The sequence below is a fragment of the Lithobates pipiens genome, unplaced genomic scaffold, assembly GCF_037356315.1.
Source record: "Lithobates pipiens isolate NorthernLeopardFrog02 unplaced genomic scaffold, aLitPip1_a1.2 Scaffold_27, whole genome shotgun sequence".
In the NCBI taxonomy this organism is placed as follows: Eukaryota; Metazoa; Chordata; class Amphibia; order Anura; family Ranidae; genus Lithobates; species Lithobates pipiens.
In genome coordinates, this window is record NW_027507788.1 from 7733423 (window position 1) to 7761420 (window position 27998).

Consider the following 27998-nt stretch of genomic DNA (forward strand, 5'->3'; position numbering starts at 1 on the left):
CTGCAGAAATTTGGTTTCCTCCATTCCTGAAGTGTCACACCAGCAGCTTGGCATGTAGCCACATAGAGCCCAATGGCTTTACAGAATGAAGATGGATGTCCCTTGTATTGGCAAGCGTCATAAATACAGTCGCTGAAATAAGGTGTTGGGTCAATGACTGAAAGGCACAGATCAAAAGGTCCACCGGGCTTGGTGAGAAGACCACAGTAATTGTCAACCTTGTAGGCTTGTTTTTGATCTTCTGTACACAAAGGGCAGCTTCCAGTACACTCAGGACTACACCCGGCAAAGTCATCGACTTGCCAGCTGTTGCCAAAATTAATTGCATTTGGTGCCGGTCTTCCATTCTTCATGTTAAAGTCATCGTTGGGGTTCTTGTTATTGTTTCCACACAAGCCTTGAACAGCATTGGCATAAGTGTTAGGTATGGTGACTGCCATATAACTGTCCCAGTCACTTGCAACAGTGATGCCAAAATCAGTTTTTATAATGCCCCATCTGCCGTTGATGTATGCCACCACTTTGTTGGTTTTGAAGTATAGTGGCAGAGATCTGACAACACCATCAACCTTTAAAAAAAAAAAAAAAAAGTTAAATGAAAAATGAAATTTAAGGAATTAACCTTCATTCATCCATTAAAAGTGTATACATACCAAGATACGACGTGGATAGTCCCAGCTCAGTGCAAAATCTGAGTCATAAGCTCCCAGGGTCACAACTTTAGTATAAGAAACAGCTTTGTTCCCACCACGATTGTGGTTCTGGACGTTAACATTAAAATGGGTCAGGGAACTGTCACTGGAATTCATGCCAACCAGTTGGTATATGCAGGTACCCATGAAATCAAATCTCTTGCCATCAAAGGTTGTGTAGTGTGGATCTCCAGAACTTATGCAATTTGAAAAACTTAAGGGCTGACAAGCACGGACACCATCTGTGACCATGCACCGCTCGCTTGGCTTACAGCTGCTCTCCTTGCAAACGACCATGCCAAGGCTTGGGTCACACTTGCAGAACACACTACAGTTCTGGTCAGCCCAGAACTCTTCATTGGCCTGGTAGTAAGTACCCTTGTAGGAACATCCACAGCTTGAGGTAGGAACACATTTATCACCGCTAAGAACAAAGCCATCATTACATTGGCAGGTCTCCACACAATCCTCAGTGCACCGGGACAGGGCTGTGCGATCGGTGCAGGTGGCTGGACAGGCATTGCCGCAGAACTCATAACTGCTGTTTGCAGGACATTGATAAACTGGGAAAAAATAAAAATAAAAAAATTATATATCATGAGATCAAAGTCTCCATGTGCATGATATTACGAGTAATGCAAACAACCAGTTAGCACTGACTGATTAAAACCAACACGTTGGAACAAAATTTTATGCTAGGTATGCCTCAACATGGGTCATTGTCACTTTAGCAGCCCCTGATGTACCCGAAACTGTCACTATATTTAATTTTGGAGGTGGAAACTGAAGCAAAAAAAAAAAAAAAAAAAAAAAAAAAAAAAAAAAAAAAAAAGGTACTTACCACAACCAGATGGTGTTCTCCAATCATATACTTTAACTCCTTGTTTCCTGCAGATGTTAGAATAGGCATTGAGGGCCTGGCACAGGAATTGTTTTGCTCCACCGTTCATGCAGACATCATACAAGCAGCTATCAAAGAAGTTATCTGGGTTAACTTTTGGGTGACACTCCCTGAAGGGCCCATTTGCGACCTTGCCGATAAGACCACATTCATGGTCACCTCCATACAGGGCCTTTTTGGCATCGTCACAGGTTGGACAATTACGTGCAGGGCAAGAGTCAAAGCAGAAAGTATCCCGGTCATAGACTTTCCAACTCTTGGCCCAGTCGATGAGAGAGGAGACCGTTCTGTTATCCGAGGTGAGGAGTTCATCCTTGACATTTTGGTTAAAGTTACCACAGAGGCCACGTGTAAGGCCATAGTAGCTGCTGGTGAGAGTGACCACAACATTCCATTTGTAATCATAGGACACCTGTAGACCAAAATCCGTACGGACAATGGCGGAGAAGCCACTGATGCGGACAGAGATCTTTCCATCTAGCAAAGTTACAGGTAGATTGGCGAGGACGTCATTCACCTGTTCAGTCAAAGAAAACAATTTAAGAGCTAGATTCACACTTTGGCCAAGAAAATGATAAATAATTTACAATTTTTAGAGTTGAATTGTTTAAAGTGCTATGAGGGCATGCAATTAGGAAAAATGTTAAATGTGTGAAGGGTACGGGGGCCCTAAAAAAAAAAAAAAAAAAAAAAAAAAGGGGTTGGGGCCCTCCAAAAATGGTACCCACATGCCTTTACAGTGGTGATTTGCTGAGAAGCAACACAAACACCACTTGTCCCAGTTTTATGGCACCCGAATAAAGATGTGTATTCTAGTCGAGACCATGACAAAAGCTAGATTATAAAACGATGTCAGGATTATATTGGTTAACCATTATTGGACAATTCTGAACATCTGCCTTCACACATTTCGGGGAAACTGTACAGATGGGATTAAATGGCCAAGATGGTATATTCCCAATTAGTGATGGACGAACGTTTCGCCCGGCGGTCGTTTCGCGGCGAATTTCCGACATTCGCGGTCCGCACGTTCGAACGCCTTTTTCCGTCGTTCGCCGCGGCGGACTTACGTGTTTAATGTATACAAGAACTTTAACCTTTGGTGACACGTTTATCATGTGATACAGGACAGCCAATTGAGACATGACAGCACATGGACACTTGGACATTCCCCCTAACCTATAAATACACCCGATCCGGTGGCCATTTTACATTCTTTCTTCTGTTACGATAGGGACAGGTTCCTGTGTGGAGTAGGGAGAGATAAACCACTAGCTATTTGGTACACAAAAGTTCTTTTCAGGACTGGTATAGGTGTTAGGTGTTGATAGGTTTGCTGTGCTGCTGATTCTTGCAGCAGCCTGAGTGTCTTTTGTTAGTTTAGAGAAAGGGAAAGGACGGTGTATGCTACAGGGACAGCCAGATTAGTCTTTCATCATCATCATCATCATCATCATCATTAGCTGTTACTATCAAGGTCCACAAAAGAGCTGTTCCAGTAACCACTAATCGTTCTCTTTTTTTGCCAATTTGTATAGGGACAGGAAGGAAGCAGTGTTGTCAGGCAGTGAGGGTAATTTTAAAGACTTGCTGTTATTATTAGTTCCACAAAGGTTCTTTTCAGGACTGGTATCAGTGGTACAGTAATAGGCTTGTACATGTATAATATTCTTTCTTCCAAATATAGAAAGGATATTATACTTGACTGCTGCCCTTCTGCTGCAGTCTGCTAAACATTCACAACTCACTTGTTCCACAAAAGTTCTTATAAGGACTGGTAACTTGGTATAGGGTGCTACGGTACATAGGCTTGAGTGCGGTACAGTCTGCTGTTCTGTAAGGACCGCTATCGGTCCACAATAGATAGGGTTGACGTGCACCACTGCTGACCGCTGCCCTATACTGCAGCAGTCCTTCAGCGGTATAGGGACTGACGTACAGTCTGCTAATCACTAACACACAACCTGCTTGTTCCACAAAAGTTCTTATAAGGACTGGTAACTTGGTATAGGGTGCTACGGTACATAGGCTTGAGTGCGGTACAGTCTGCTGTTCTGTAAGGACCGCTATCGGTCCACAATAGATAGGGTTGACGTGCACCACTGCTGACCGCTGCCCTATACTGCAGCAGTCCTTCAGCGGTATAGGGACTGACGTACAGTCTGCTAAACACTAACACACAACCTGCTTGGTCCACAAAAGTTCTTATAAGGACTGGTAACTTGGTATAGGGTGCTACGGTACATAGGCTTGAGTGCGGTACAGTCTGCTGTTCTGTAAGGACCGCTATCGGTCCACAATAGATAGGGTTGACGTGCACCACTGCTGACCGCTGCCCTATACTGCAGCAGTCCTTCAGCGGTATAGGGACTGACGTACAGTCTGCTAAACACTAATACACAACCTGCTTGGTCCACAAAAGTTCTTATAAGGACTGGTAACTTGGTATAGGGTGCTACGGTACATAGGCTTGAGTGCGGTACAGTCTGCTGTTCTGTAAGGACCGCTATCGGTCCACAATAGATAGGGTTGACGTGCACCACTGCTGACCGCTGCCCTATACTGCAGCAGTCCTTCAGCGGTATAGGGACTGACGTACAGTCTGCTAAACACTAATACACAACCTGCTTGGTCCACAAAAGTTCTTATAAGGACTGGTAACTTGGTATAGGGTGCTACGGTACATAGGCTTGAGTGCGGTACAGTCTGCTGTTCTGTAAGGACCGCTATCGGTCCACAATAGATAGGGTTGACGTGCACCACTGCTGACCGCTGCCCTATACTGCAGCAGTCCTTCAGCGGTATAGGGACTGACGTACAGTCTGCTAAACACTAATACACAACCTGCTTGGTCCACAAAAGTTCTTATAAGGACTGGTAACTTGGTATAGGGTGCTACGGTACATAGGCTTGAGTGCGGTACAGTCTGCTGTTCTGTAAGGACCGCTATCGGTCCACAATAGATAGGGTTGACGTGCACCACTGCTGACCGCTCACCTATACTGCAGCAGTCCTTCAGCGGTATAGGGACTAAGTTTTGTCACAGGGTCATTTAAAAAATGACAGGCAGAGGAAGAGGCAGGCCCTTCCGCAGGGGTGGTAGGGGTAGGGCAGGAGCAACAGGCTTGAGCCAAAGTGGGAAGTTGCAGAAGGTGCGTTCAATTACTTTAAAGGATGCACCAGACTTGGTTGAGTGGCTCGCTCAGCCTTACTCTTCTGCACCCTCCTCATCCTCTCGATCTGCACCCTCTTCTTCACTCTCTGCTATGTGCACCCCCAAAGACACTACCACCAACAACACGACCACCACCACCACCACCACATACCTTCCGCTTGAGTCACTGGAATTATTTTCCGATCCATATCAAGAGGACATTTCTGATGCGCAGCCACTCTTGGTATTGGATCAGGAAGAGGAGGTAGCAACAAGCGCTACTCAGCAGTCTGACGCCAGTACCCAGATCAGCCCAAGGAGGAGGTTGGTCCCCGGTGTTGCTGCCTACTCCGAGATCTCTACTTATAGCGGTGGGGAAGGTGACGTTGATGATGACGTGTCTAGTGATGTCACGTGGGTGCCCACAAGAGAGGAAGAGGAGGGGAGTTCAGAGGGAGATATGGACCAGCAGATAGGGAGGAGAAGCAGCAATGACTTACATTGCACAGCAGGGACAAAGCAGACTGCAAATGTATCAGGAGCGAGTCATCGACCATGTACGGTCACATCTGGCGCTCCCAGGACACCGGCACATGGCTCCGCAGTGTGGGCTTTTTTTAATGTGTCCGCTGCTGACAATAGCGTTGCCATCTGCAATCTTTGCAGTCAACGCGTTAGTCGCGGTAAGCCCAATACTCACCTAGGGACGACCGCCTTAAGAAGGCACATGAGCAGCCATCACCGAGCCCAGTGGGAGCAACGGAACACACAAAGCCACACTGCAGGCTCTCACCGTCCAGCCTCGTCTTCTACTTCTCCTTCTCCTCTCTCCTCACAATTGTCCTCCACTCCACCTTCCATCACGCCAAGCTCACATTTTTCTGCAAAAAGGCAGGCTTCCGTGGGCCTAATGTTTGAGCGTAAAAAAATGATGATGCCGGATAACCCTCTTGCCCAACGGTTGGCGGCTGGCTTGTCAGAACTCATAGCCCGCCAACTACTGCCATATAAACTGGTGGACTCGGAGGCCTTTCGCAAATTTGTGGCCATTGGAACACCACAATGGAAGGTCCCAGGAAGGAAGTATTTCTCAGAGAAGGGCATCCCAGAGCTATATGGCCATGTTCAGCGGCAAGTGAATGTATCTCTGGCACACAGTGTCGGTGCCAAGATACATCTGACCACAGACACGTGGTCTAGCAAACACGGGCAGGGAAGGTATATCAGTTTTACTGCCCACTGGGTGAACCTTCTGACGGCCGTCAAGCATGTAACCCGTGGCACCCGTGTAGATTTGGTTTTACCGCCACGGATTGCATGCAGGCCTGACTCTTCTTCTCCTCCTCCTACTCCATCCTCCTCCCTCTCCTCCTCAGCTGCCTCCTCCTTTTCCGCTGCTAGCGTCTCTTCCACTGCACCGCCCAAGCTCCCCAGAACCTATTCCACATGCCAGGTGAGACGTTGCCATGCCGTGCTGCATCTGTTGTGCCTGGAAGCAAAGAGCCACACTGGCCCGGCACTCCTTTCAGCTTTGCGTTCACAGGCAGATGAGTGGCTAACACCGCTCAATTTGACAGTTGGTAAAGTGGTGTGTGACAACGGTGCCAATCTGCTTAGCGCATTGAAACAGGGCAAAATCACGCACGTGCCGTGCATGGCACACGTCTTAAACTTGGTCGTGCAGCGATTCCTTGTCAAATACCCTGGGGTCCAGGACATCTTGCGGCAGGCAAGGAAAATCTCGGCCCATTTCAGAAGATCTTACACGGCCATGGCTCGCCTTGCTGACATTCAGCGGCGACACCATCTGCCGGTCAGACGTCTTATTTGCGATTGCCCGACGCGATGGAACTCAACCTTCTATATGCTTGATAGGCTGCTCCAGCAGAAACGTGCAGTTAACGTCTACCTGTATGAACTCTGCGAAAGAAACGGTTCTGGGGAGCTGGGTTTTTTTTCACCGCGCCAGTGGCTGCTCATGCGCGACACATGCAGACTTCTGCGGCCATTTGAGGAGATCACCAAACTGGTCAGTCGCAGCCATGGCGCCATCAGTGACATGGTACCTTATGCCTTCTTTCTGGAGCGTGCATTGCGTCGTGTCATTGATCAGGCTGTGGAGGAGCAGGAGCGGGAAGATGAGGAAGTCGCAATGCTGGATGAATTCCCAGGGGGGGCTACTCTATCTGAGACAAGTCAACAACAGGAGTCTGATGAGGAGTCAGAGGAGGATGGTGCCGGGGCGGATGAGCAGGAGCAAGAAGAGCATGCTTTAAACCTTTCTGGGATCCCTGTTGTGCGAGGATGGGGAGAGGAGAATGAAGAGGACGACATTATCCTGGATGATGAGCAGGAGCCAGGCCACCACACCGCTTCCACTTTAGTGCAAATGGGGGCCTTCATGCTCCAGTGTTTTAATAGGGACCCCCGTATAAAAAGCATGAGGGTCAAGGACCAGTACTGGGTGGCAACGTACTTAGACCCCCGGTACAAACACAAAATGGCGGAAATGTTACCGCCGTCGCAGAGGGCTGTCAGAATGCAGCACTTCCAGGCCTTGCTTCGAGAAATGCTGCATTCTGCTTTTGCGTGCGCTGGCAGAGGAGCAATTCCCACTCCCAGAGAAGGATTTGCGGGTACCAATCCAACAGCGCCTGCAAGAAGAGGCCGGTTTGAAGATGTGTTGGTGACTTCGGATATGAGGTCATTCTTTCAGCCGACCCATCGACAGGTGTCATCCGGATCCAGCATCAGGGAACGCCTAGACCGTCAGGTGTCCGACTACATTGGGTTAACGGCCGATGTGGACGCTCTGAGGAGTGATGAACCCCTAGACTACTGGGTGGGCAGGCTTGACCTCTGGCCAGAGCTTGCCCAATTTGCAATCGAACTGTTGGCTTGCCCCTCATCCAGTGTCCTGTCCGAAAGGACGTTCAGCGCAGCAGGGGGGATTGTGACCGATAAGCGTACTCGCCTAGCTCACCACAGTGTTAACTACCTCACATTTCTAAAAATGAATGAGGCATGGATCTCGGAGGAATTCAACACATGTGACCAGTAGACCATGTATATGTCTATAAACTATTTTTTTAATCAAGCACACAGACCTTCTTAATTCATTTGGCTCACTTCCTTGACCCAAAAAAGCACACCGTACTATATGCCCCTACCCTCCTCTTTGAAGAGGTTGAGCGGTGTCATATTTCTACTGGGGCTGCTTATGATATCCCTGTGCTGTGCTGACTTCCTCCTGGGGGTTCTTATTATGAAGGGATCACACCATCCCTGTGCTGTGCTGACTTCCTCCTGGGGGTTCTTATTATGAGGGGATCACACCATCCCTGTGCTGTGCTGACTTCCTCCTGGGGCTGCTTACGGTGCTGCTGTCAGCGCTGTATGTCACGGTGCTGCTGTCAGCGCTGTATGTCACGGTGCTGCTGTCAGCGCTGTATGTCACGGTGCTGCTGTCAGCGCTGTATGTCACGGTGCTGCTGTCAGCGCTGTATGTCACGGTGCTGCTGTCAGCGCTGTATGTCACGGTGCTGCTGTCAGCGCTGTATGTCACGGTGCTGCTGTCAGCGCTGTATGTCACGGTGCTGCTGTCAGTGCTCTGTATTACGGTGCTGCTGTCAGATGCCTCTATCACGGTGCATGTGTCATTCCGGTATGTCACGCTGCTGGTGATCATCTCCTGCACCCTCTTCTTTGCCTACCCTGGTCCCTGACCTTCCCTCTCCTCCATTGCCTTCATTAGCTCCATAGTCCTGAATTGTTAGAACAATTTCCCAAATAAAATAAAAATGCTTGTAGTTATCGATCCCAAATTCACCTCATACATGTATTATGTCATTGTCCAGATGGTGGGACTACGTTTTACCCCCTAATAATTACCACGTGGCCGCAAATTCGACATGAAGGTTTGCAAAGTTCGCCTCCCATTGAAGTCAATGGGGCCCGCGGCGAACGTTCGGTTTCGCGAACGTTTGGGTCCGTTCGCATTTCGCGTTCGCGAAACGTCCCGTCGGAAGTTCGTCCATCACTATTCCCAATCCCAACACTCGTATGAGGAAGCCATTTGGACAAGTGTTAAGAAGCCAAATGTTAAACAAGTCCAAGGTGAGGGCAACTAAACTAGGATTAAGAAATTGTATTCAAAAACTGTTAAAACAAAAACACGGTTTTAAAGTTTTACAACTACTTACCCTGACTTTACTGAATTCTCCCTTCATAAGAGTGATCTTGTAGGTGTACACATAGATGGAGATAGTCCTAACGTAGGACACAGCCTGGCTCCCTCTGTTGTCATTCTTCTCCTCGACAGTAAAGGCCACCAAGCCACTGTCATTGCCATCATACTTTGTTAGGATATAGGTGCAGGTACCTTGGAAGTCATACTTGTAGCCATCAAAAGTGCGGTAATGGGGGTCTCCCCAGCCCCAACAGGTTCCTGTGAAGTCAGGGACACAGATGGCTTTTCCATTTTGGACCGTGCAAGTTTCCTTTATCCTACAAGTGATGGGCTTACAGGGATCTGAAAAAAAAAAAAAAATGAAGTACAGACGATTAGGATACAGTTGGAGGACTCCAGGAATGTCTAGGGTTGAAATGCTGCCTCTCCCCCCTCCACACATTTCCCAGGGACAGGTCACATTGTGAGGCGTTTGTCACTGTAAACGGAAATCATCCCCGGCAGCACAGCATAAATCTTGTAGAGTGCAGGTGCCAGATCAGCTGCCCTGGTAAAGCATCAGTCCAAAATTAGTTACCATTGGAGTGGCCTGCGGGGCAATCTTTATATCCTTGCAATTATGGGTGACTCCGGCAGCATTTTAAATTGAAGCTTGCACAGTGGGACCGTTGGACTTGGCCTGGGGACAATGTCCTGGATGCCTACAATACCCTGTCTATTCCATCTGCTTGGTTAGCAAAGAAGGAGGGGGGATGATGACTGGACTTCCATGTGGGGGACACTAGGTGCAACCAGTGAGCCATCAAGCCAAAGGATGAGGCATTTTAAAATATACCATAGCCAAACTTGTTCCTGGCTTGATCTTAACTTGGCCGAGTCTGACTCTTGACCCCTGCACACTACCTTACCCACAGTTCCCCTGGCTGTTTATATAGACCAGTGATGGCGAACCTCGGCACCCCAGGTGTTTTGGAACTACATTTCCCATGATGCTCATACACTCTGCAGTGTAGTTGAGAATCATGGGAAACGTAGTTCCAAAACATCTGGGGTGCCAAGGTTCACCATCACCGATATAGACAATGATACCCCCTTTGAGCCCCTCCCATTTTTTTTACAGCAATTTTGCCACACCCACAATCCACCATCATGGGATAACCAACACCTCATTCTCCTGCTCATGGCGCCAAAGGGCATTTTATCCTTACACCTTGTGTTGTCTCTTGCTCCAAAAATCTGACCAATTGTTTCAAGGTAGTCACTAGAGTGCACAGGGAATTACATATGGAGAATCTGGTAACCTTAAAGACAAATTTAAATGTTTTCAGAGCTTTTACTTCCACGAAAGCCGTTACCTTTGTTAACACATTTGACAGTTCCATCTTGAATCTTGCATTCTTCATCAGCTGCACAGCCAGTGTCTTCACAGACAAGATCACCCACCGGGCTACATATGCAAGTTTGTTGGCAGTCAGTGGATAAGACGGTCTCATTAGGCTGTAGAGGTAAAAAAATGGTTTTGAAACTTGTTTGATAAAAATTGTTAAGGAAATTAGAAGACGATATTGCTAGATGATTTGATTCTTGTACAATAAAATTACAGATTAAAAATGTGTCTATAACCCCCCCCCCCCCCCCAGAGTGCATGAAGACAGCACATCTTGTGTGCAGCAGGCCTCCCTAATACTTACCTGAGCCCCGTCTCTAGAGATGACCACGATTTCCTTGGCCGTTTGGGACTGACCCCCCCCCCCCCCCCCGATTGACCGAGACAGCAGAGGCCCTGTTGGCTAACTGACTGACAGCAGTGGGAGCCAATCAGGAGATATGGGGGGTGGGGCCTCCATGTCTGAATTGACACAGGGAGCTTGGACTCTGCTAAGGTACCCCCATAGAAAGCTGCATACTGTTGGGGCACGCGACAGGAAGGAGGGGCCAGGAGCACAGAAAGGCGCAGCCCCCCGTAGTCAAAGGACATTTTATTTTATTTTTTTATATGTTGTAAGTGCAGTGTGTTTGGGCGCCGGACATAGTGCACTATGGGAAGCTCCACATCAATGCCATCACACGATTGCAGACACGGCGCTTCATTGGCAGGGTTTGGAGCTACGTTGCGGTGCAATCCATTGGGCTGAGCAGTATTAGCTCCCACCCGGCTGCTTTGTTCTCGGTGTGAGAACAAAGTCACTTACGCGGGCTACAAATAGATGCTGTGAGGACTAATCTCCTTGTGGAGAGGGGAGGCCCCCTCCCCTCTCCACTGAACACAGGGAGAAACCAGGAACTAGCTGGGGAGAGTCAGACGCTGCTTGAAGGAGGACCCTGCTGCTCCGCTGACAGATGTAAGGACGGACTCTGCTGACGGGGTTACCTGATGGCATGCGACACTCAGGGCTCCCAATGATTCTGCATTATAGCTAGTTGAATGATTTCATTTTATATTACAATGCAATAGAAATAATGTGCTTCAATCATCCTGACACCATAACAACCATGGTGCCAGGATGAAGTGCTAACACCAGGTGTTTGGAGTATCTTTATCTGCTGATTGTTAAACTTTCTAGAATACACATATTTCTATTGCTGTGTAGGATCTGGGCCTGCTGTCCCTCCCTCACTCATCTCAGATGCCAACCACACCACCTTAGAGCCATGCAAACTATCTCACTAAAACCATGCCCATTTTTTACCAAGTGGGGGGGGGTCAAAACAGCGCCATCCTAAAACTTCATCAGCCACCACTACTTTAGCTGCAAAAAGGCTAGGAGGACTGTAAAACCATATAGTTGGTTCTAACTGTTGGGCATATCCACACCCATTTCAAACCTACCTTGACCACCACCCCACCACCCCCCCCCCCCCCCCCATTGCACTTTGGCAAATCTTGTGATCAGTCACAACCATAAGTTTAGCCACAATGCCTTTACCCAAAAGGTAGGGAAGTTTTGGAGCCAGCTTCAGGTTTGTTGTTGCCATCCGGTCTTTATTGGCAAGGTCACTTCCAGAGACGGCTGTTAACAGGTTTTTCTTTTGTGAACCAGTACACAAATGGCAATAGAAGACTTTTTGTAGCACATGAGAGTTCAAGACTAACTTTGACTTTGTGTCCCTGATGGGGAACTCCAATCATTGGAACATGGAAATTGTGTTTAATGTGTACACAGAAATGAAAAGCTAAATGGGTTTTTAGACTTTCCTAAAAAGGACAAAAAACACCCCCCCTCCCTTCACACATTTAAACTAATGCCAGAACTCCAAAATACCCACCTGATAATATTTTCCATCCTCAAAACAGCCACAGTTGTCCATTGACACACAGTTCTTGCCATCAAAAAAGAAGCCACCATTGCACTCACAGCCCTCAGAGCAAGCGATGGGACATTTGTCAGGGTCACTAAAACCAGCACAGCTTGAGGCACACACATGAGCACAAACTTTGTATTGACTGTTGGCTGGGCAGGTCAATGCTAATGAGAAAAACAGTGGACATTAAATAAAAATAATTAATCCGACAAAAAAAAATAAAAATAAAAAAAAACCCACACATAATGCAGTACAAAACTTACGACAGAATACATTAGTTCTCCAAGGCTGAATGGTGACTCCAGCGGCCTGACATGCAGCAACATAGCTCTGTATGTTCTGGCAAAGCATGTCCCCATCACCTACACCGGCACACAGGTCATAGATACAGTTGTTGATAAAAGTATCGGGATTGACGGTTTCATAACAAGCACTCAGAGGACCTTCAACCTTCTTCAGGAACCCACAGTAGTTGTCCATTTTCAAGATCTCCACCTTCCTACTGTCACAAGAAAAGCACGGGTTGCCACTACCACTGCAGCCATCATCACAAGTCACACCAGGTATCTGCACCTTCCAAGAGGCTCCAAATACAGTAGCATCTGTGGTTACTTTCTTATTGGGGAGCTGGAAGTCGTCCTTTCCGTCACCATTATAGTTACCACACAAACCACCCAACTGATTCTGGTAGGTTCCTGGGACAGTGACTAGCAAATGGTAGACCGAGTCATAATTGACCTGAACGCCGAAGTCTGAATCAACGACCACCCTTTTACCCTGCTGGTAGACCCGGATTCTGCCACCTTCCAAGTTTACTGGGATGTTGTTATACACCCCATTGACCTACAATAAAAAAATAAAAATAAAAAAAAGTTTATTTCCAAAGAGTTTGAATAGGAGTTACATTAGGTTTTCTCTTCTAGGAGAGAAGGGTAGAAAATTACTATGCAAATATTTAACCTATGCCATTACTATTTAAAATGCAGAACAACCACAACCACCCACCACCACAACAACCACAACAACCACCCACTTTAATAGATATAGCTTTTTTTAGACAGGGAATATTCATAAGACTTACCATAATCCGACCACGGACATTATACTGAAGAATGATCTTATAGTCGTAGACTTCAAACATTACTAGTTTGGTGACGGCCACACGCCCATTGCCCCATTTTTCATTTTTCACATGGATGGCAAAAGGCACTAGATTTTCATTGCCCATCACAGTATCGTTATCGTCGCCATTGTCTGTCATTGTCTTGGACAAGGTGTAGGTACAAGTGCCTTGGAAGTCAAATGCTCGCCCATCAAATGACATGTAGTGGGGGTCACCAGCTGCGGAACACTGTGCCGAGCCTACCGGCTGACATTTGTGCATTCCATCAATCATTTTGCACTTTTCATTGGGCCCGCAAGTAGAATCTTTGCACTCTACAGCTCCGCTCTCTGTACAGACGCACTTCTGGTTGCAGAGGCCGCTGGTGTAAAACACTTCACCCATCTTGTAGTACGAATTATTGTACAGGCAACCACAGTTGGATATGGGAACACAGTCTCCTCCACTAAGGATAAAGCCATCATCGCATTCACATCCTTCAAAACACACAGGGTTGCATCCCAGTGGAGGGGAGAGAAATAGGCAAGTGGGAGCGCATCCTGACTTACAGATTTCATAGTGGCTGTTCTTTGGACAGACTGGACCTGGGATTAAAGGAAAAAAAAAAAAAATAGGTATATTACCACTACAAAAACGTTGTAGACTCCTAACCCTCACCTATATGGGCTTGTTGGATATCCCATACCAAAATAACAGGCATGAATATAGACACAGAATTTAAGGCTTTCCACAAGATTGAAGTGCATCTGAGTATGTGCCCACTTAGCCAAGAGAAACAAAAAATAAATAAAAAAAAAGTTACTGATGTTGGATGAATATCTTTTGCAATTTGTGTGCCAATTCCTCCCAATTGGAATTAATAGGGTTCATGGAGGTCAGGTCTCTACGCAGGCTGCTTGAGTTCTTAACACCAAAACTGGTCAAACCAGTTCTTTCTTGGAGCTGGTTTTATACACGGGAGCAGTGTCATGCTTGAGCGGAAAAAAAACGGCTTTCCCCAAACTAATTTGGAGAGGTCATCCATTTTCTATAGAGTACGTAAAGTGTTACATTTAGCCATGGAAAAACAAAAACACTTTGTATATTACGAGACAGTCTTGTAAACTTGCAGTAGCATCAAAGTCTAAGTGTGGTGGTTGTTCCCCAAGTTCCTGGTCCTTAATCCAGAGAAGAATATGGAACTTCTGGACGAGAACCCTGTAAAAATCTGGCCACACATACAATTGTCTTATTCAATTTTTGTGACTTATATTCAACTATTAAGTGCAAAGGGCCTGGCTGATGAGTTTAGGTTTGACCTCATCTAGGGCAACATTTTACAAGAATGTAAAGTGTATTACCAGCCCAAGAAGCTGGAATACAATAAAGAGGTCTTCATGTGGATTCAGGTCTTCAGCAATACACCAGTTCGAGAACTTAACAAAATAATATTATTTAATTATTATATTTAATAATTAATTATAATATTTAGTAATATTTAAATTATTATTATATTTAATTATTAAATAAATGTATTAATAAATAACATTTTATAATATTATATGAATTATTATAATAAAATTAAAATAAATAATAATATTTAATTATTCTATTTAATTATTAAATAAATTTAATAAAATTATATAATATTTATAATAAAATAAATTAAATAAAATAAATAAATAAAATTAAATTTATTTTATTAAATTATTTTATTTAAATTAAATAATTATAATAAATGAACAATATGCTGAAGGGTGTGGGCAAAAAAAAAAAAAAAAAAAAAAAAAACCAAAAAGGGATAGCCATTTATGCATGGAAAAAAAAAAAAAAAAAAAAAAAAAAAAGTGGTCCCAAGACTCTCAATGTGTAAGTAGTCAGACCAGATATTTTAGGTTTTACAAGGTATAATTATCTACTAAACAGTCAGTCAACGGTCGCACAATATTGGGAGGCCTTTTGGAAGCAGGCTGTGTCCCTTATGGGCTATTCCATCTAAAACTAAGGTTTTCGGGTATAGCAGGCCTTCAACCAGGATGCTTTGTTTAAGGTGGTGCCTTGCCCAATGGTCTCAAAAGCTACAGGCCAGTGGGTGGATCAAGCCTGCTTTTTGGTTGCACAAAGCCAAAAGGCTTCCTATTGTGCACCATTACAACCCACTAGCTGCTGGCATTGTTAAGACAATGAGGTTACTGGTTGACTCACATGTTAGGCACCTGCACAACATCCTTGTCTTTCCCTTCCCATTAGCACTGGGGTCACATTAGCCAAGTAAATAAGAAACATTGAAACCGGTTAGTACCAGTGTGCAAAGGTTTGCTTGCGTTAGAAGAATGGCAAGTCAAAATTTGAATGAGAGAGACTGCAGAGTGATAATTTAGACACTCCTAAAAACCTAAAAAAATGTACAAAAGTGGCACGTGCCGATATTAGTGCAAAGAATGCAAATTAAATTGGACCTCAGTCTATAGACTTAATGGACACCACACAGAAGACTTGTGCCATGCCATTAAAGTCCGTGAGCTGCAGTCCAATTTATTTTGTTTGCATTCTTTGGAACCATAAACCCCCTCCAACGTCGGTGTCCCAATTGTGTGGATATTTTTTGCATTCTGTAAAAATCTTTACATTTTAGAATGGGGTGCCTTGAAACTGCAGAATACATACAACCCTAATGTACATGTTCCAAAAAAGCCTCTGTATGCAAGCAGGTGCTGTAGTGACCATTAACTAGAACTAAAGATAGTGCATGCTGGTGACCTTCTTCTGATTTGACTGTCTCCAAAGCTTTATTCATCAACCACATGCTTGTTATAATGTTTGAGGCTCGCAGGACAGTTGCATGCCTGATGAAGGGGTCCTGGAAGGCCTTGAAACCTTGCTCTTGTAACAATGTGACTGCTGAATAAAGCTGTGGCTCCACATTGGAGATCCAGTATGCTGCTGACAGTCTCCTGCTGTGCAGAATTAAAAAAATAAAAAGGTTGAACACCAAGTTTTAGTAGGGGTTAGGAAAAGTAGTATACAGAAAATGAACAAAAACTCTGGATAGCCGCACTCCAGAGTAAAAAGTAAAAGTGCCTTTATTTCTTCAAATGCAAAAACTCCATATTGCACAACACATCACAGCAAAGGGAAAAAGAAATTAGAACAAGATGACCGACGCGTTTCACGCCAAACCAGCGCTTACTCATAGCTATGAGCTATGAGTAAGCGCTGGTTTTAGCGTGAAACACATCAGTCATCTTGTTCTCATTTCTTTTTCCCCTTTGCTGTGATGTGCAATATGGAGTTTTTGCATTTGAAGAAATAAAGGCACTTTTACTTTTTACTCAATCCGGAGTGCGGCTATCCAGAGTTTTTGTTCATTTTCTGTATACTTGGCTTGTGCAATCAGCCTGCACCTGGAACCCCCACCTATCTGGAGAGTTAGTAGCCTGCCGTTGGATCGACCTGAATCGGTGAATTTGTTTTCTTAGGAAAAGTAGTGCTGTTCCCATTCACCTATGGGGTTTTGGTCAAACTCACACCAACAAAACCACACCTGCAGTGAACACCCTTCAGAACATTACAGGCCAAGCCAACTTACGACAGAACTGGTAGGTTCTCCATGGGTTGATGGTGACTCCAGCCATCTGGCACCGTGTTGCATAGCTGGTAATGACTTTGCAAATAAATTCTTGCCTTCCTTCATAAAAACAAGCATCATACACACAGCTCTTGAAGTAGTCATCTGGGTTAATCTTGGCATAGCATTCACGGAAAGGCCCCTTCTCATCTCCGAGTATTCCACAGCTCTCCTTGTCATTATGTTGTAGTTCTAGTTCAGCTAATTTGGTGCACTTTCCCTTGTCCTCTTCATAGCAACCCGGAACATTTTGCACCTTCCAGCTGTTTCCGAAGGTGATCGGCTTGGTGGCCAGCTGATTTCCTGGCATCATGAAGTCATTGTCCTTCTTGCCATCAAAGTTGCCACAAAGACCACACACAGCTCCGGAATAGCTGCTGGGAAGAGTGAGAGAGACATGGCTGTCCCAGTCATAAGTCACACGCATGCCAAAGCTTGTTTGGAGGACAGCGGAATAGCCTTGTTTGTATATAGAGAGCTTGCCATTGTCTACAATGTATGGTAGGTTGGTTAAAAGTCCATTAATCTGTAGAAACAAAATTTACACACAGATGACCAAAATCTAGCTTCCAAAAGATTGGCTGTTTGGCTTTAAATAACAGGTTCTGCTCATTTTCTTGACCATGTAGATCAAAGTGTAATATACAATACACAGACTATAGTAAATCTGATTAAAATCAGCCGCCTGGACTATCCTGTGACATGTTTAGCACTGCTGAGTTAAGAGTTTTATGGCTTTGCACAGTGCCCAGTCCAACACCAAGAACCAGCATTCAGGAGAGGGATCACCCGTCCATGTACTGCTGCCCATTTACCATCCATTTACAAACTGTACAGCTATCTGGCATGCAGGCAGGTACAGTTAGCTACTTTGCTGCTAGGTGGCTCTGTACCAGAATAGTGTCCGGTACAGCAGGTAGCCACACCACGTGTTGGGCTTCCTTTAGGTAAAGCCCTCCCACAGCGATTTCATGGGCGAGTCAGTGCCTAGTTATGAGGCCAGGTTGGGAGGGACCCTAGCAGCACTTGGAACATGGAAGCTAAACACCCCACAGCTGCGAGAATTTAGCCAGAACACAAAGGCCCTGGACATGGCAGGAGAGAACCTGAAATAGGAGCCAGGGTAGGTTTCAAAAAGGCATTGTAGGCCAGGCTGAAGAACACCGAGGCCATATCCCTGGAAGAGATGTTCCTAGCAAGGTAGTGATTAAAGAGCATGGTCCCGAGAGTACCAATGACCCTAGGCAGAGGAAAAGGGAGATGGCTGTTAAAAGTAATGCACATGCTTTCACTTGTGACTGTTACAGGTATTCCATTATATGTTATTGACTAACATCAAGTGATTCGGGAATGCATGTCCCTGTGATGTGACCAGATTGTGATCTCCTGAATACCACCAGTAAAATGCAGCAAACCATTTGGGTGGACATTCTTTCCTTGGAGGAAAGGGAGGGTGGGGGAAATGAAAAGGTCCATGGCTGGGAAGGTCATGAAGGCCAATGGCTAGGAGCAGGGCACTAGATGGTGGAGGGTTCAGCATTAGAATAGTATCCCTCCTAGCAGGGCTGGGTATGGGCACCAAAACCAGACCACCACAAAGACAACCCCCCAAAAAAAGGCACTACTTACATGGCTCTCAAAGCTGGCTGAACAAAAAATAAAAAAAAATTATATAAACACCCCACATACCCAACATTGGATTACAGCATAAAATTTTGCTAACAATGGTCTACATCTGGGATCTCCAAACTATGGCCCTCCAGCTGTTGCAAAACTACACATCCCATGAGGTATTGTAAAAATGACATTCACAGACATGACTAGAAATAATGGGAATTTTAGTTCCTGAACAACTGGGAGGGCCATAGTGTCAAGACCCCTGGTCTACATAATGTATGAAGCTGAAAGGCTCCACTCACCAGAATCCGGTCCTTGTACCGCCTGTTGATGGAAATATCAAAATCACACAGCTTGACTTGCACTGTGGAGGTGTGAGACACGACCTTGCTGCCCCGGAATTCATTCTGAACGTTGACCTGAAAGTCTACCAAATCTGACATATTGCACAGTGCTGCAAACTGGTAGATGCATGTGCTCTGGAAGTCATACCTTAAACCATCAAAGGTGAAGTAGTGGGGGTCTCCAGAGGCGGAGCAGGTGCCATACGAGACAGGGTAGCAATTTTGGATGCCGTTCACCACTGAGCAGGTCTCGGAAGACTTGCAGCGGGTGAATTTGCATTCTACTTTCTTGTTGGTGGGATTGCAGGTGCATTTCTGCTCGCACTTTTTATCCCCCCAGAAGGTCTCATTGGGAGCGTAGAGTTTTCCTTGGTAGACGCAGCCACAGTTGGCTTTTGGTACACATTTTCCTTCATCAAGCACATAGCCTTCCATACACTGGCAAGACTCCACACATGGATCAGTACACACAGATGGAGTAGCATCATTGTTACATGTGGCCGGACAGGCTTTTGAGCATAATTTGTAGTCGCTGTTTGCAGGACATTGCATTGCTGTGGGAAAAGTGAATATATGGACCTGTCATTAACATTAATATAGTGGACATTTTGAATGTGTCAAAAGACTAGGAAGCATTCAATACACAAATTCTACACCGCCCCCCCCCCCCCCTTTTCATAATCTCAAATTAGTGAGGAGTAGCCACCCCCACCCCTACGGAAGGCAAGCCCCTCGTACAATGCCCAAACCAAAGTATATTAGAGCTGAATTTGTTTATTCTCCCCAAGTTGCAAGCTTTGGTAAACACCCCCCCCCCCCCCACAGACACATCTGCCATCATTTGGGGGGGGGGGGGGTGTCTACAATCCCACAATGCAATATTAAATGCCAGGGGCTATGTTTTCCTGTATGAAGACACCCCCTGCCCTCCACTCCAGCTGATCACAGGACTTGACATGCTGCCAACCCGCAAATGCTTAGAGCAGAGTGCTTCCTGGTTCATCGACCACAGATCAAGGCATTGCACTACAGCTGCCCAAATCCTTTTATTGGATAGCCATGATCTGGCTCAGTGCTGCCAGTTTCCTCCAGCCCTTTTCAGGCTCTTGCCATCTACATGCACCCATCCAGCATTGGCTGCACATTGCTTTTGACCAGTTTCCTCATAGAGACAACTGTGAACCATGCCCGAGAAATGTGTGTCAATAGAAAATCACATGTAGTCTACACCAGTGGAGCTTGCGACAAGGCGACACCACATTAGGAGTATAAAATGAGAGATGGCAATAGGCTTCTCAACCTCCAAAACACAGAAACCCTTGAAATAACTTGCCCCCTGCTAAAGATTGCTATATCGAAAACTCACAAGATACTTTAGTGTGATGGTCCATGGGAAGAATGCTTAATACACATGGGCTCAATAGGAAGAATCCTAGCCAAAGATCAATGGGAACTTATTTGAGAGGCAGAAATTTCTCAAGCAACCCCACCAACCTCTGGAGAACTCTAGGCTTCCATGGAACCCAGGTTCAAAAACCCTGTCAGACCATTGTCATAATAGAAGGAGGTGGCAGTCTCCATTTTACTGCAGATGAGGGTCTTTTTTGGGTGTCCATGTCACTACAGGGATGTGGACCCCTCCTTCAGGCTGTTAAAGATCAAGGTCCTCTCAGACAGATCAGTGGTAGTCCCCTCAGAAGCAAGCGTCAGAGGAGACCTCAAGGTTTAGCTTTTATTATGCAATTTAACTGAAGGGGACCCCCCACAACATGGCTTCTTATTTTTCAGAAGCCAGAATGGGAGTCAATTTAATCTAAATGGCAAAACATAAGTGTAGAAAATTAACTGCAAGTTGGTTTAAATTAAAAAAAAAAAAAAAAAAAAAAAAACTCTAATTCAAACAGTCGCTTAGTAATTAAATATGGGGCCAGTTAGACTATGCATATGATAGTTTTTGATTAAAGGGGGGTTGGGAAATACACCACTGAAGGGTTATATTGTGACCTGGCTCCACTGGGAAAAGCAATTTTCACCTTCTGCTTTGGAGACCACTACGATCAGAATTTCAGATGTTGACCATGATCACAGGAATGGAAGGGGAGTCTTCCAATGGTAACTCATGTGTCAACTGCCAAAGGATGGCTTTCCTCACACTGATATTTACTTAGTTTTAGTTGTGTCTGAGACAGTAAAGCAAGGGCAAGTCTCACCAGCAGGAACAGCACAAGAGCTTCACTCAACTAGAATAAGGTTTGGACAGACATGCATCCATACCGATGGAAACATAACACATTTGCATAAAACCAGAGACCAGGCAAGTGACCCGTCTGGACCTAACCTTTTACCAATATATGGCATTGGTCAGCATTTAGTTCAGGAAGCCTAGATTGACAGTGTTATGTTTCGGCATATTGTGTGCAAAAATACAAGTCAGTGGTTGGAATATAAATATGGCATCTACTTACAGCATCCAGTGAGCGTTCTCCACTCTCCAATTTCAACCTTGCTTCGCTGGCAGGCTTCTGCATAGGTCTTCAGACTTTGACACAAGATCTGTTTGGCACCAGCATTCATGCAAAGATCATACACACAGTTATCTACATACGGTTTTGGATCTATGACTGAATGGCATTGGAGGAAGGAACCGTTGACGGCTTTAGACAGCAGGCCACAACTTTTTTCACCGATGTAGGTTTGTTGAGTGTCAGGAGGGCAGGTCTTGCATTCTCCATTGCAGTTGTGCCAGCAGACCCTGTCTCCATCCTCTACTTTCCAGCCCTTGCCAAAGTCAATAAGATTAGTAATTTTAACACCATCTGGGGTCATCAAATCATCTGAAGGGTTTCCATTGTAGTTTCCGCACAAGCCACAGACGCTGCCAAAGAAGCTACTGGAGACATATACTTTCAGTATAGAGTTCCAGTCATAGTATACCTTCAAGGAAAAGTCAGTCACAATAACGAGCGAGCCACCGGATTGATAGAGCCGGACCTGGCCATTATTAATATTGATAGGCAGGCGGTTACGTTGATTATTCACCTAAAGGAGAAGCAAAAATGAAAAGAAAGGACTTTATATGTATGTGTCCAAAAATCATTAATTTGCTTTTCAGTATGTAGTGAAAAACCTAGCTAACCAAACTTACCCTCACAAAACCATATTCAGATCTCACTAGAGATATGGTTTGCTGATACACTTGTACAGTGACATAACTGACGTAGGATATACGAGTGCTACCTCTGTTTTCATTCTTGGCCTCAATGTTGAAAGTCGGAAGGTTGCTGTCACCATTGCAGGTCTTGGCGATGGTGTAAGTGCAGGTTCCTTGGAAGTCATAAAAGTACCCATCAAAGGTTCGATAATGGGGGTCGCCAACAGCATGGCAGTAGGCTTCTGAATCGGGGATGCATACTGGTTTCCCATTGACCATTTCGCATTTTTCCTTCACTCTGCATTTCAGGCTGCTGCAAGTTGGACCCAATTCTAAGTTGCGGAAAGAGAACAAGGAGGGACGAAAGAAAGGAGGGACGGACGGACGGACGGACGGACAAAAGAAAGGAGGGACGGACGGACGGACGGACGGACAAAAGAAAGGAGGGACGGACGGACGGACGGACGGACAAAAGAAAGGAAGGACGGACGGACGGACGGACGGACAAAAGAAAGGAGGGACGGACGGACGGACGGACGGACAAAAGAAAGGAGGGACGGACGGACGGACGGACGGACAAAAGAAAGGAGGGACGGACGGACGGACGGACGGACAAAAGAAAGGAGGGACGGACGGACGGACGGACAAAAGAAAGGAGGGACGGACGGACGGACAAAAGAAAGGAGGGACGGACGGACAAAAGAAAGGAGGGACGGACGGACAAAAGAAAGGAGGGACGGACGGACAAAAGAAAGGAGGGACGGACGGACAAAAGAAAGGAGGGACGGACGGACAAAAGAAAGGAGGGACGGACGGACAAAAGAAAGGAGGGACGGACGGACAAAAGAAAGGAGGGACGGACGGACAAAAGAAAGGAGGGACGGACGGACAAAAGAAAGGAGGGACGGACGGACAAAAGAAAGGAGGGACGGACGGACAAAAGAAAGGAGGGACGGACGGACGGACAAAAGAAAGGAGGGACGGACGGACGGACAAAAGAAAGGAGGGACGGACGGACGGACAAAAGAAAGGAGGGACGGACGGACGGACAAAAGAAAGGAGGGACGGACGGACGGACAAAAGAAAGGAGGGACGGACGGACGGACAAAAGAAAGGAGGGACGGACGGACGGACAAAAGAAAGGAGGGACGGACGGACGGACGGACAAAAGAAAGGAGGGACGGACGGACGGACGGACAAAAGAAAGGAGGGACGGACGGACGGACGGACAAAAGAAAGGAGGGACGGACGGACGGACGGACAAAAGAAAGGAGGGACGGACGGACGGACAAAAGAAAGGAGGGACGGACGGACGGACAAAAGAAAGGAGGGACGGATGGACGGAGGGACGAAAGAAAGGAAGGGCGGAGGGACGAAAGAAAGGAAGGGCGGAGGGACGAAAGAAAGGAAGGGCGAAGAAGAAAGAAGAACGAAGAAGTAGAAAGGAAAAAAAAACGAAAAGGAATTATAGATTACATGCAACCTATTAAGTTTACAAGTCTTACATCATATGAAAATATAAGATGAACTTGTTTATGGTTAAAAAAAAAAAATAATAAACTCACCACGAATGCATATAGCTGGAGAGCCATAGCCATTAGCTTTCATAAAGCCAAAGGAAAGCAGCATAAATGGTGATGTATTCTCTATAAGTTGGACACTGAATTCTTTGCTTGAGTTTTGAGTTGACCAGGAGTAGTCTGTGCCAGGGACTTCGTGCCAGGTCAGGCCTTGAGCAGGACTTTCTTTGATGCTTACTTTAGAAAGGTCTGCTGTCTTGGCAACCAAGGTGCCGTAATTGTTAAACTCTTGTTGACTGTAGATTAAGTAAGAAGTGCAATAGCTGCCGATTGGTGGAATAGTCATGAGGATGGGGTCATACTGTACTCTGGCCTTATCAAACCACCCAGTGCAATAGAAAATAACTTGAATCCCAGCGCTAGCAGTAAGGTAGATGGGAGTTTTGACTGGCACCTCTAGCTGAATGGTTTGCCCCGCAGTTAAGTTCTGGCTTGCTTTTCTTGCTCCGACTTGGTATTCAATCGTTGTGTTAGAAGAGGCCACCACAAATGCAATATCAGATGTGACCTGAAGAGATATTGGCGGTACAATGAAACTGGAACCCCAGCTAGTCACTGGCAAAAGCTGCTCGTAGACATGATTGCACCTAGAATTTTTCCATGTGCATGTGTGTCCACTCAGGACTGCAACAGGCTTCTGAGACACAATTCTTGTTCCAGACAGGTCATCACTACTAAGAAGCTGAAGGGCACTATAAGGTTCTAAGAGGACATTAAGCTTGCTGCCAGCTGGGTAGAGCTTCTCTTGAAATGTGACTGCTCCTTTGAGGAAGACATCAATACTGGTGGGTTCCTGGTAGCTGATCACAGAAAATTCCTTAAATGAATCAATGGGACCATTCAGAGGTGTCACCACATAGTAGTCAGTGCCGAGATCTTTCACGGGGTACACAACGCTGGTGTCAGCACTTTCGACCTTGTAATTCATAGCCAGGACCGAGATGTCCTTATCAGCCTTGATGCCGATAACATTGCTCGACTTGCCAACGCCGGGCAACTCTGCATTCGCTGGGATTTGAACAGTGGCCGTGGCTTGTTCATCCAGCACCAGGACTTGTATGAAACGCGATTTGTTTATCCATACAGTTACGTTAGTGGAGGGGGAATAGGCGGTAATGAACAATTGGAAGTTGGCAGTGCTGGGGGAGACCAGATAGTTCTGCATGAAGACAGTGACAAATTCTTTACCCAGTGGACCTGCCAAGCTAGATCCTGAAAACAAAGTGCAGAGCAATAGGGTTACTCATGGTATAAAGTCATTATAGACTTAAAGAGATAGACGTAAAGAGGCGAATAAGTCCAACACGTGGCCACATTAATCTTTTACTTGACTACATGTGGTCAGGACTGGGCCCAGGGGGCGGACTGACCACTCGGGCACTGCCCGAGGGCCCCAGGCCACTAGGGGGTCGTCCCCCCCCATCAGGATTACCAGCCTCAGTAAAACCAGGAACGTTAAGAATCTTTTTTTATATCTGTCTCTGAAATGTCCCTTACCGACATCCTTTTGGTCTAAAAATCCTGAGATTATAGCTGCCCCACCTCTCCAGTACCTTCTCAGCCAATAAAAATAGGTCTGTGTATACTGTGTGGCCCCATAATTTCTGATTGCCTGGGGGCCCCATAATCTATTGCCCTGGCCCCCCCCCCCCCCATGAGTGGTCAGTCTGCCCCTGACTGAGCCATTTGTTAAGAACATATTACAATAAATTTAGATCTATGAAAGCATGTCATTATCTAACCAGGTCACCAATACACCATGTACTGCTAGTGAACCCTTTACCATGCCATTCATCGATTGGTCTCTATGGGTGGAGACATAAGGCTTGCATCACAAAAACATTTCTAAGGTGGGTTTTTCCTTTTTTTTACTGTAAGCAAGCCATTGATCAATCACTCTGCCAATTATGACTCTGGCTTCATTGCCTTGTGAGTTACAGACTACAAATAAGTGGTGAAGGATTAACAGCCTTCATATTGGTTTCCAGGTCAGGGACTAGTAGGGTATTGAGGCCAAAGTCAGATGACATATGAACCGAGACAAGGCAGCAATGTAGTTTACCATAACGATCTTTGAACATCTTAAACCAAAAAGATAAAAGCTACCATTGCTTACCCCTTCTTCTGGAATGGTCATGCCGATACAATGGCTGATACTCCGGGTTACTTACCACAAGGGTAGGTATACGAAGAGTTCTAACTTTATATTCATTATTCTAACATATTATTGGTTAACGCTTCAGGGGTATTCAACCCAGACCACCAGCAAAAAAGACATCAAAGACCACCATGAAGATATGATCTCCCTCCCCCCACAGTCTAAAGGTCATCCAAAACCCCCTCAACCTTAGGTGGACACCATATGATGTCCTTTGGTTGAAGTGGAGAGAAATGAATGATGCCTGCAGCCAGGGGTGGACTGACAACTAATGGGGCCCCCGGGCAATAGATTATGGGACCCCACAGTATACACACACACACAAAAAAAAAAAAAAAAAAAAAAGATACTAGAGAGGTGGGGCAGCTATAATCTTGGAAACAAAAAAAAAAAAAAAAAATACGGTACTGTCCCTGGTTTTATTGAGGCTGGCAATTCTGATGGGGCCCCTTAGTGGCATGGGGCCCTTGGGTAGTGCCCAAGTGCCTGAATGGTCAGTCTGCCCCTGCCTGCAGCGATATAGTGCTCAGCAGGTTATTCCCTGCAATGTAAACGACAGGTTGATTGCTTTTACAGGCGGCGGGGAGGGGGGAGAGAGCAAATCTGCAGCAGTTTGCCATAGACCAGGTTGCCCTGACCATCTTTTCGACCCTCAGATGCCGCAAGCGACATCATGGCGTCCCTCTGGCGTAAACTTTGCATTTTATTTTTTCCTGGGAAGCCAGAGATTATCTGCCCCCACCCCCCCTCTTTCTCAGTCTTTCCAGCACAGAGGAGAGATGGGGGGGGGGGGCCCTATGCCTATTACAAAGGATGATTACATTTAAAACACACACACACACACACCAACTATCTCCAATTACATGAGTACATTTCTTTGGCAGCTTGACAACCTACATTCCTCTCCATTTCTGATCACACCACCTTATCCAAAAATCCAAGAAAGGGTTATTCCTCAATAAGCCGACTTAAAATACAATTACCATCACTTACCACTGAGGCACATCAGGGCACAGATGTGCAGAAGTAGCCTGAAACCCATAGCTGAAAAATATAAAAATTAAAAACCATTAGAAAGTCACATTGGGTGAAGGAGATAATATTTTATTTTTATTATCATATAATAATAATAATATTAATTATAATAATATTAATATTAATTATAATAATAATATTAATTATAATATTAATTATAATAATATTAATATTTTATAATATTATAATATTAATAAATAATAATAATAATAATTTTATTATTATTAATTTTTATACATCAATAAAAAAATAAAAAATAAAAAGTGGACAACGTTAAAGTTCCTGAAGCCAAATCAGTTAGACAGGTGTGACTCCACTGAAAGAATTAAGCTGGCCATACACCATACAACTTTCTTATTCAATTTTCTTTAGGAGTTACCCTCAACTATGTAGTGCAAGGACCTGCAGATTGCACACACACAAATATAATTGTAGCAACTGCAACATAAAGATGCAATTTGCCAAAACCCTAGCCCATCACAAGCAGACAAAATTACCATTGTTTCCTGTGACAACTACATTTTAAAACTGACAAATCCCGCTTCAAAAAACACACAAGGAAGGTGAATTAGGGAAGCTCCAAATCAATTAAACATAAAGCGTGTTCTGGGGACGGGTTTATTATCTTAACTAAAGGCAACACTTGCCAACATACCACGGGCCCTCTACAAGTTCCTCCAGAGACCTGTCCTCACACTCCAGACCTCCTAGCTTGGGGGAAGGTTCCTTGGAGAGCTTATGAGGGATTCCTAATTAAAGTCAAAGGTTGTATTAACTATCTCAGTCCCAGGGAGGGACAATCGCATATTTAGCCAGAGCTCAAGAGTTTTAATATAGCGAACAAAGACGATGGACTTTTGGACTTTTAGGATTGGTCTGAACCACCATAAAGTAAATTGGACGTTTATTTAAAGGAACAAAAAAAAATCCACTTTTATAGATAAACTTTTCCGAAGAGATTAAGACTCAGACTTCCAGCGGAGAATAAAGTAAAGCTCGTCATACATGTTACAATTGGACTGTACACTTTATATTTCCCCAAACTATGTCATATGAGGACCTTCATAAAGAATAACTAAAGGCAAAACTTTTTTTTTTTTTTTTTAGTTTTGGTCAGAGTGGAAAGGGATCAGAACCCCTGCCA

At 45.2% G+C, this 27998-nt stretch overlaps 1 protein-coding gene across 1 annotated transcript in view; it reads right to left on the minus strand.

Annotated features, from left to right (window-relative positions):
* LOC143933348 (IgGFc-binding protein-like) overlaps nucleotides 1-27998 on the minus strand; it is a 93988-nt gene that overhangs the window by 440 nt on the left and 65550 nt on the right. The window contains exons 20-34 of the mRNA XM_077456213.1: nucleotides 27234-27256; nucleotides 26813-26863; nucleotides 23647-24873; nucleotides 22076-22413; nucleotides 21396-21969; nucleotides 18889-19484; nucleotides 16931-17495; nucleotides 13321-13946; nucleotides 12503-13082; nucleotides 12204-12403; nucleotides 10292-10433; nucleotides 8950-9278; nucleotides 1534-2110; nucleotides 654-1255; nucleotides 5-569 (exon numbers count right to left, since the gene is read on the minus strand). Coding sequence (XP_077312339.1) covers nucleotides 5-569; nucleotides 654-1255; nucleotides 1534-2110; nucleotides 8950-9278; nucleotides 10292-10433; nucleotides 12204-12403; nucleotides 12503-13082; nucleotides 13321-13946; nucleotides 16931-17495; nucleotides 18889-19484; nucleotides 21396-21969; nucleotides 22076-22413; nucleotides 23647-24873; nucleotides 26813-26863; nucleotides 27234-27256 — 6995 coding nt within the window. The remainder of the gene's footprint in view (nucleotides 1-4; nucleotides 570-653; nucleotides 1256-1533; nucleotides 2111-8949; nucleotides 9279-10291; nucleotides 10434-12203; nucleotides 12404-12502; nucleotides 13083-13320; nucleotides 13947-16930; nucleotides 17496-18888; nucleotides 19485-21395; nucleotides 21970-22075; nucleotides 22414-23646; nucleotides 24874-26812; nucleotides 26864-27233; nucleotides 27257-27998) is intronic.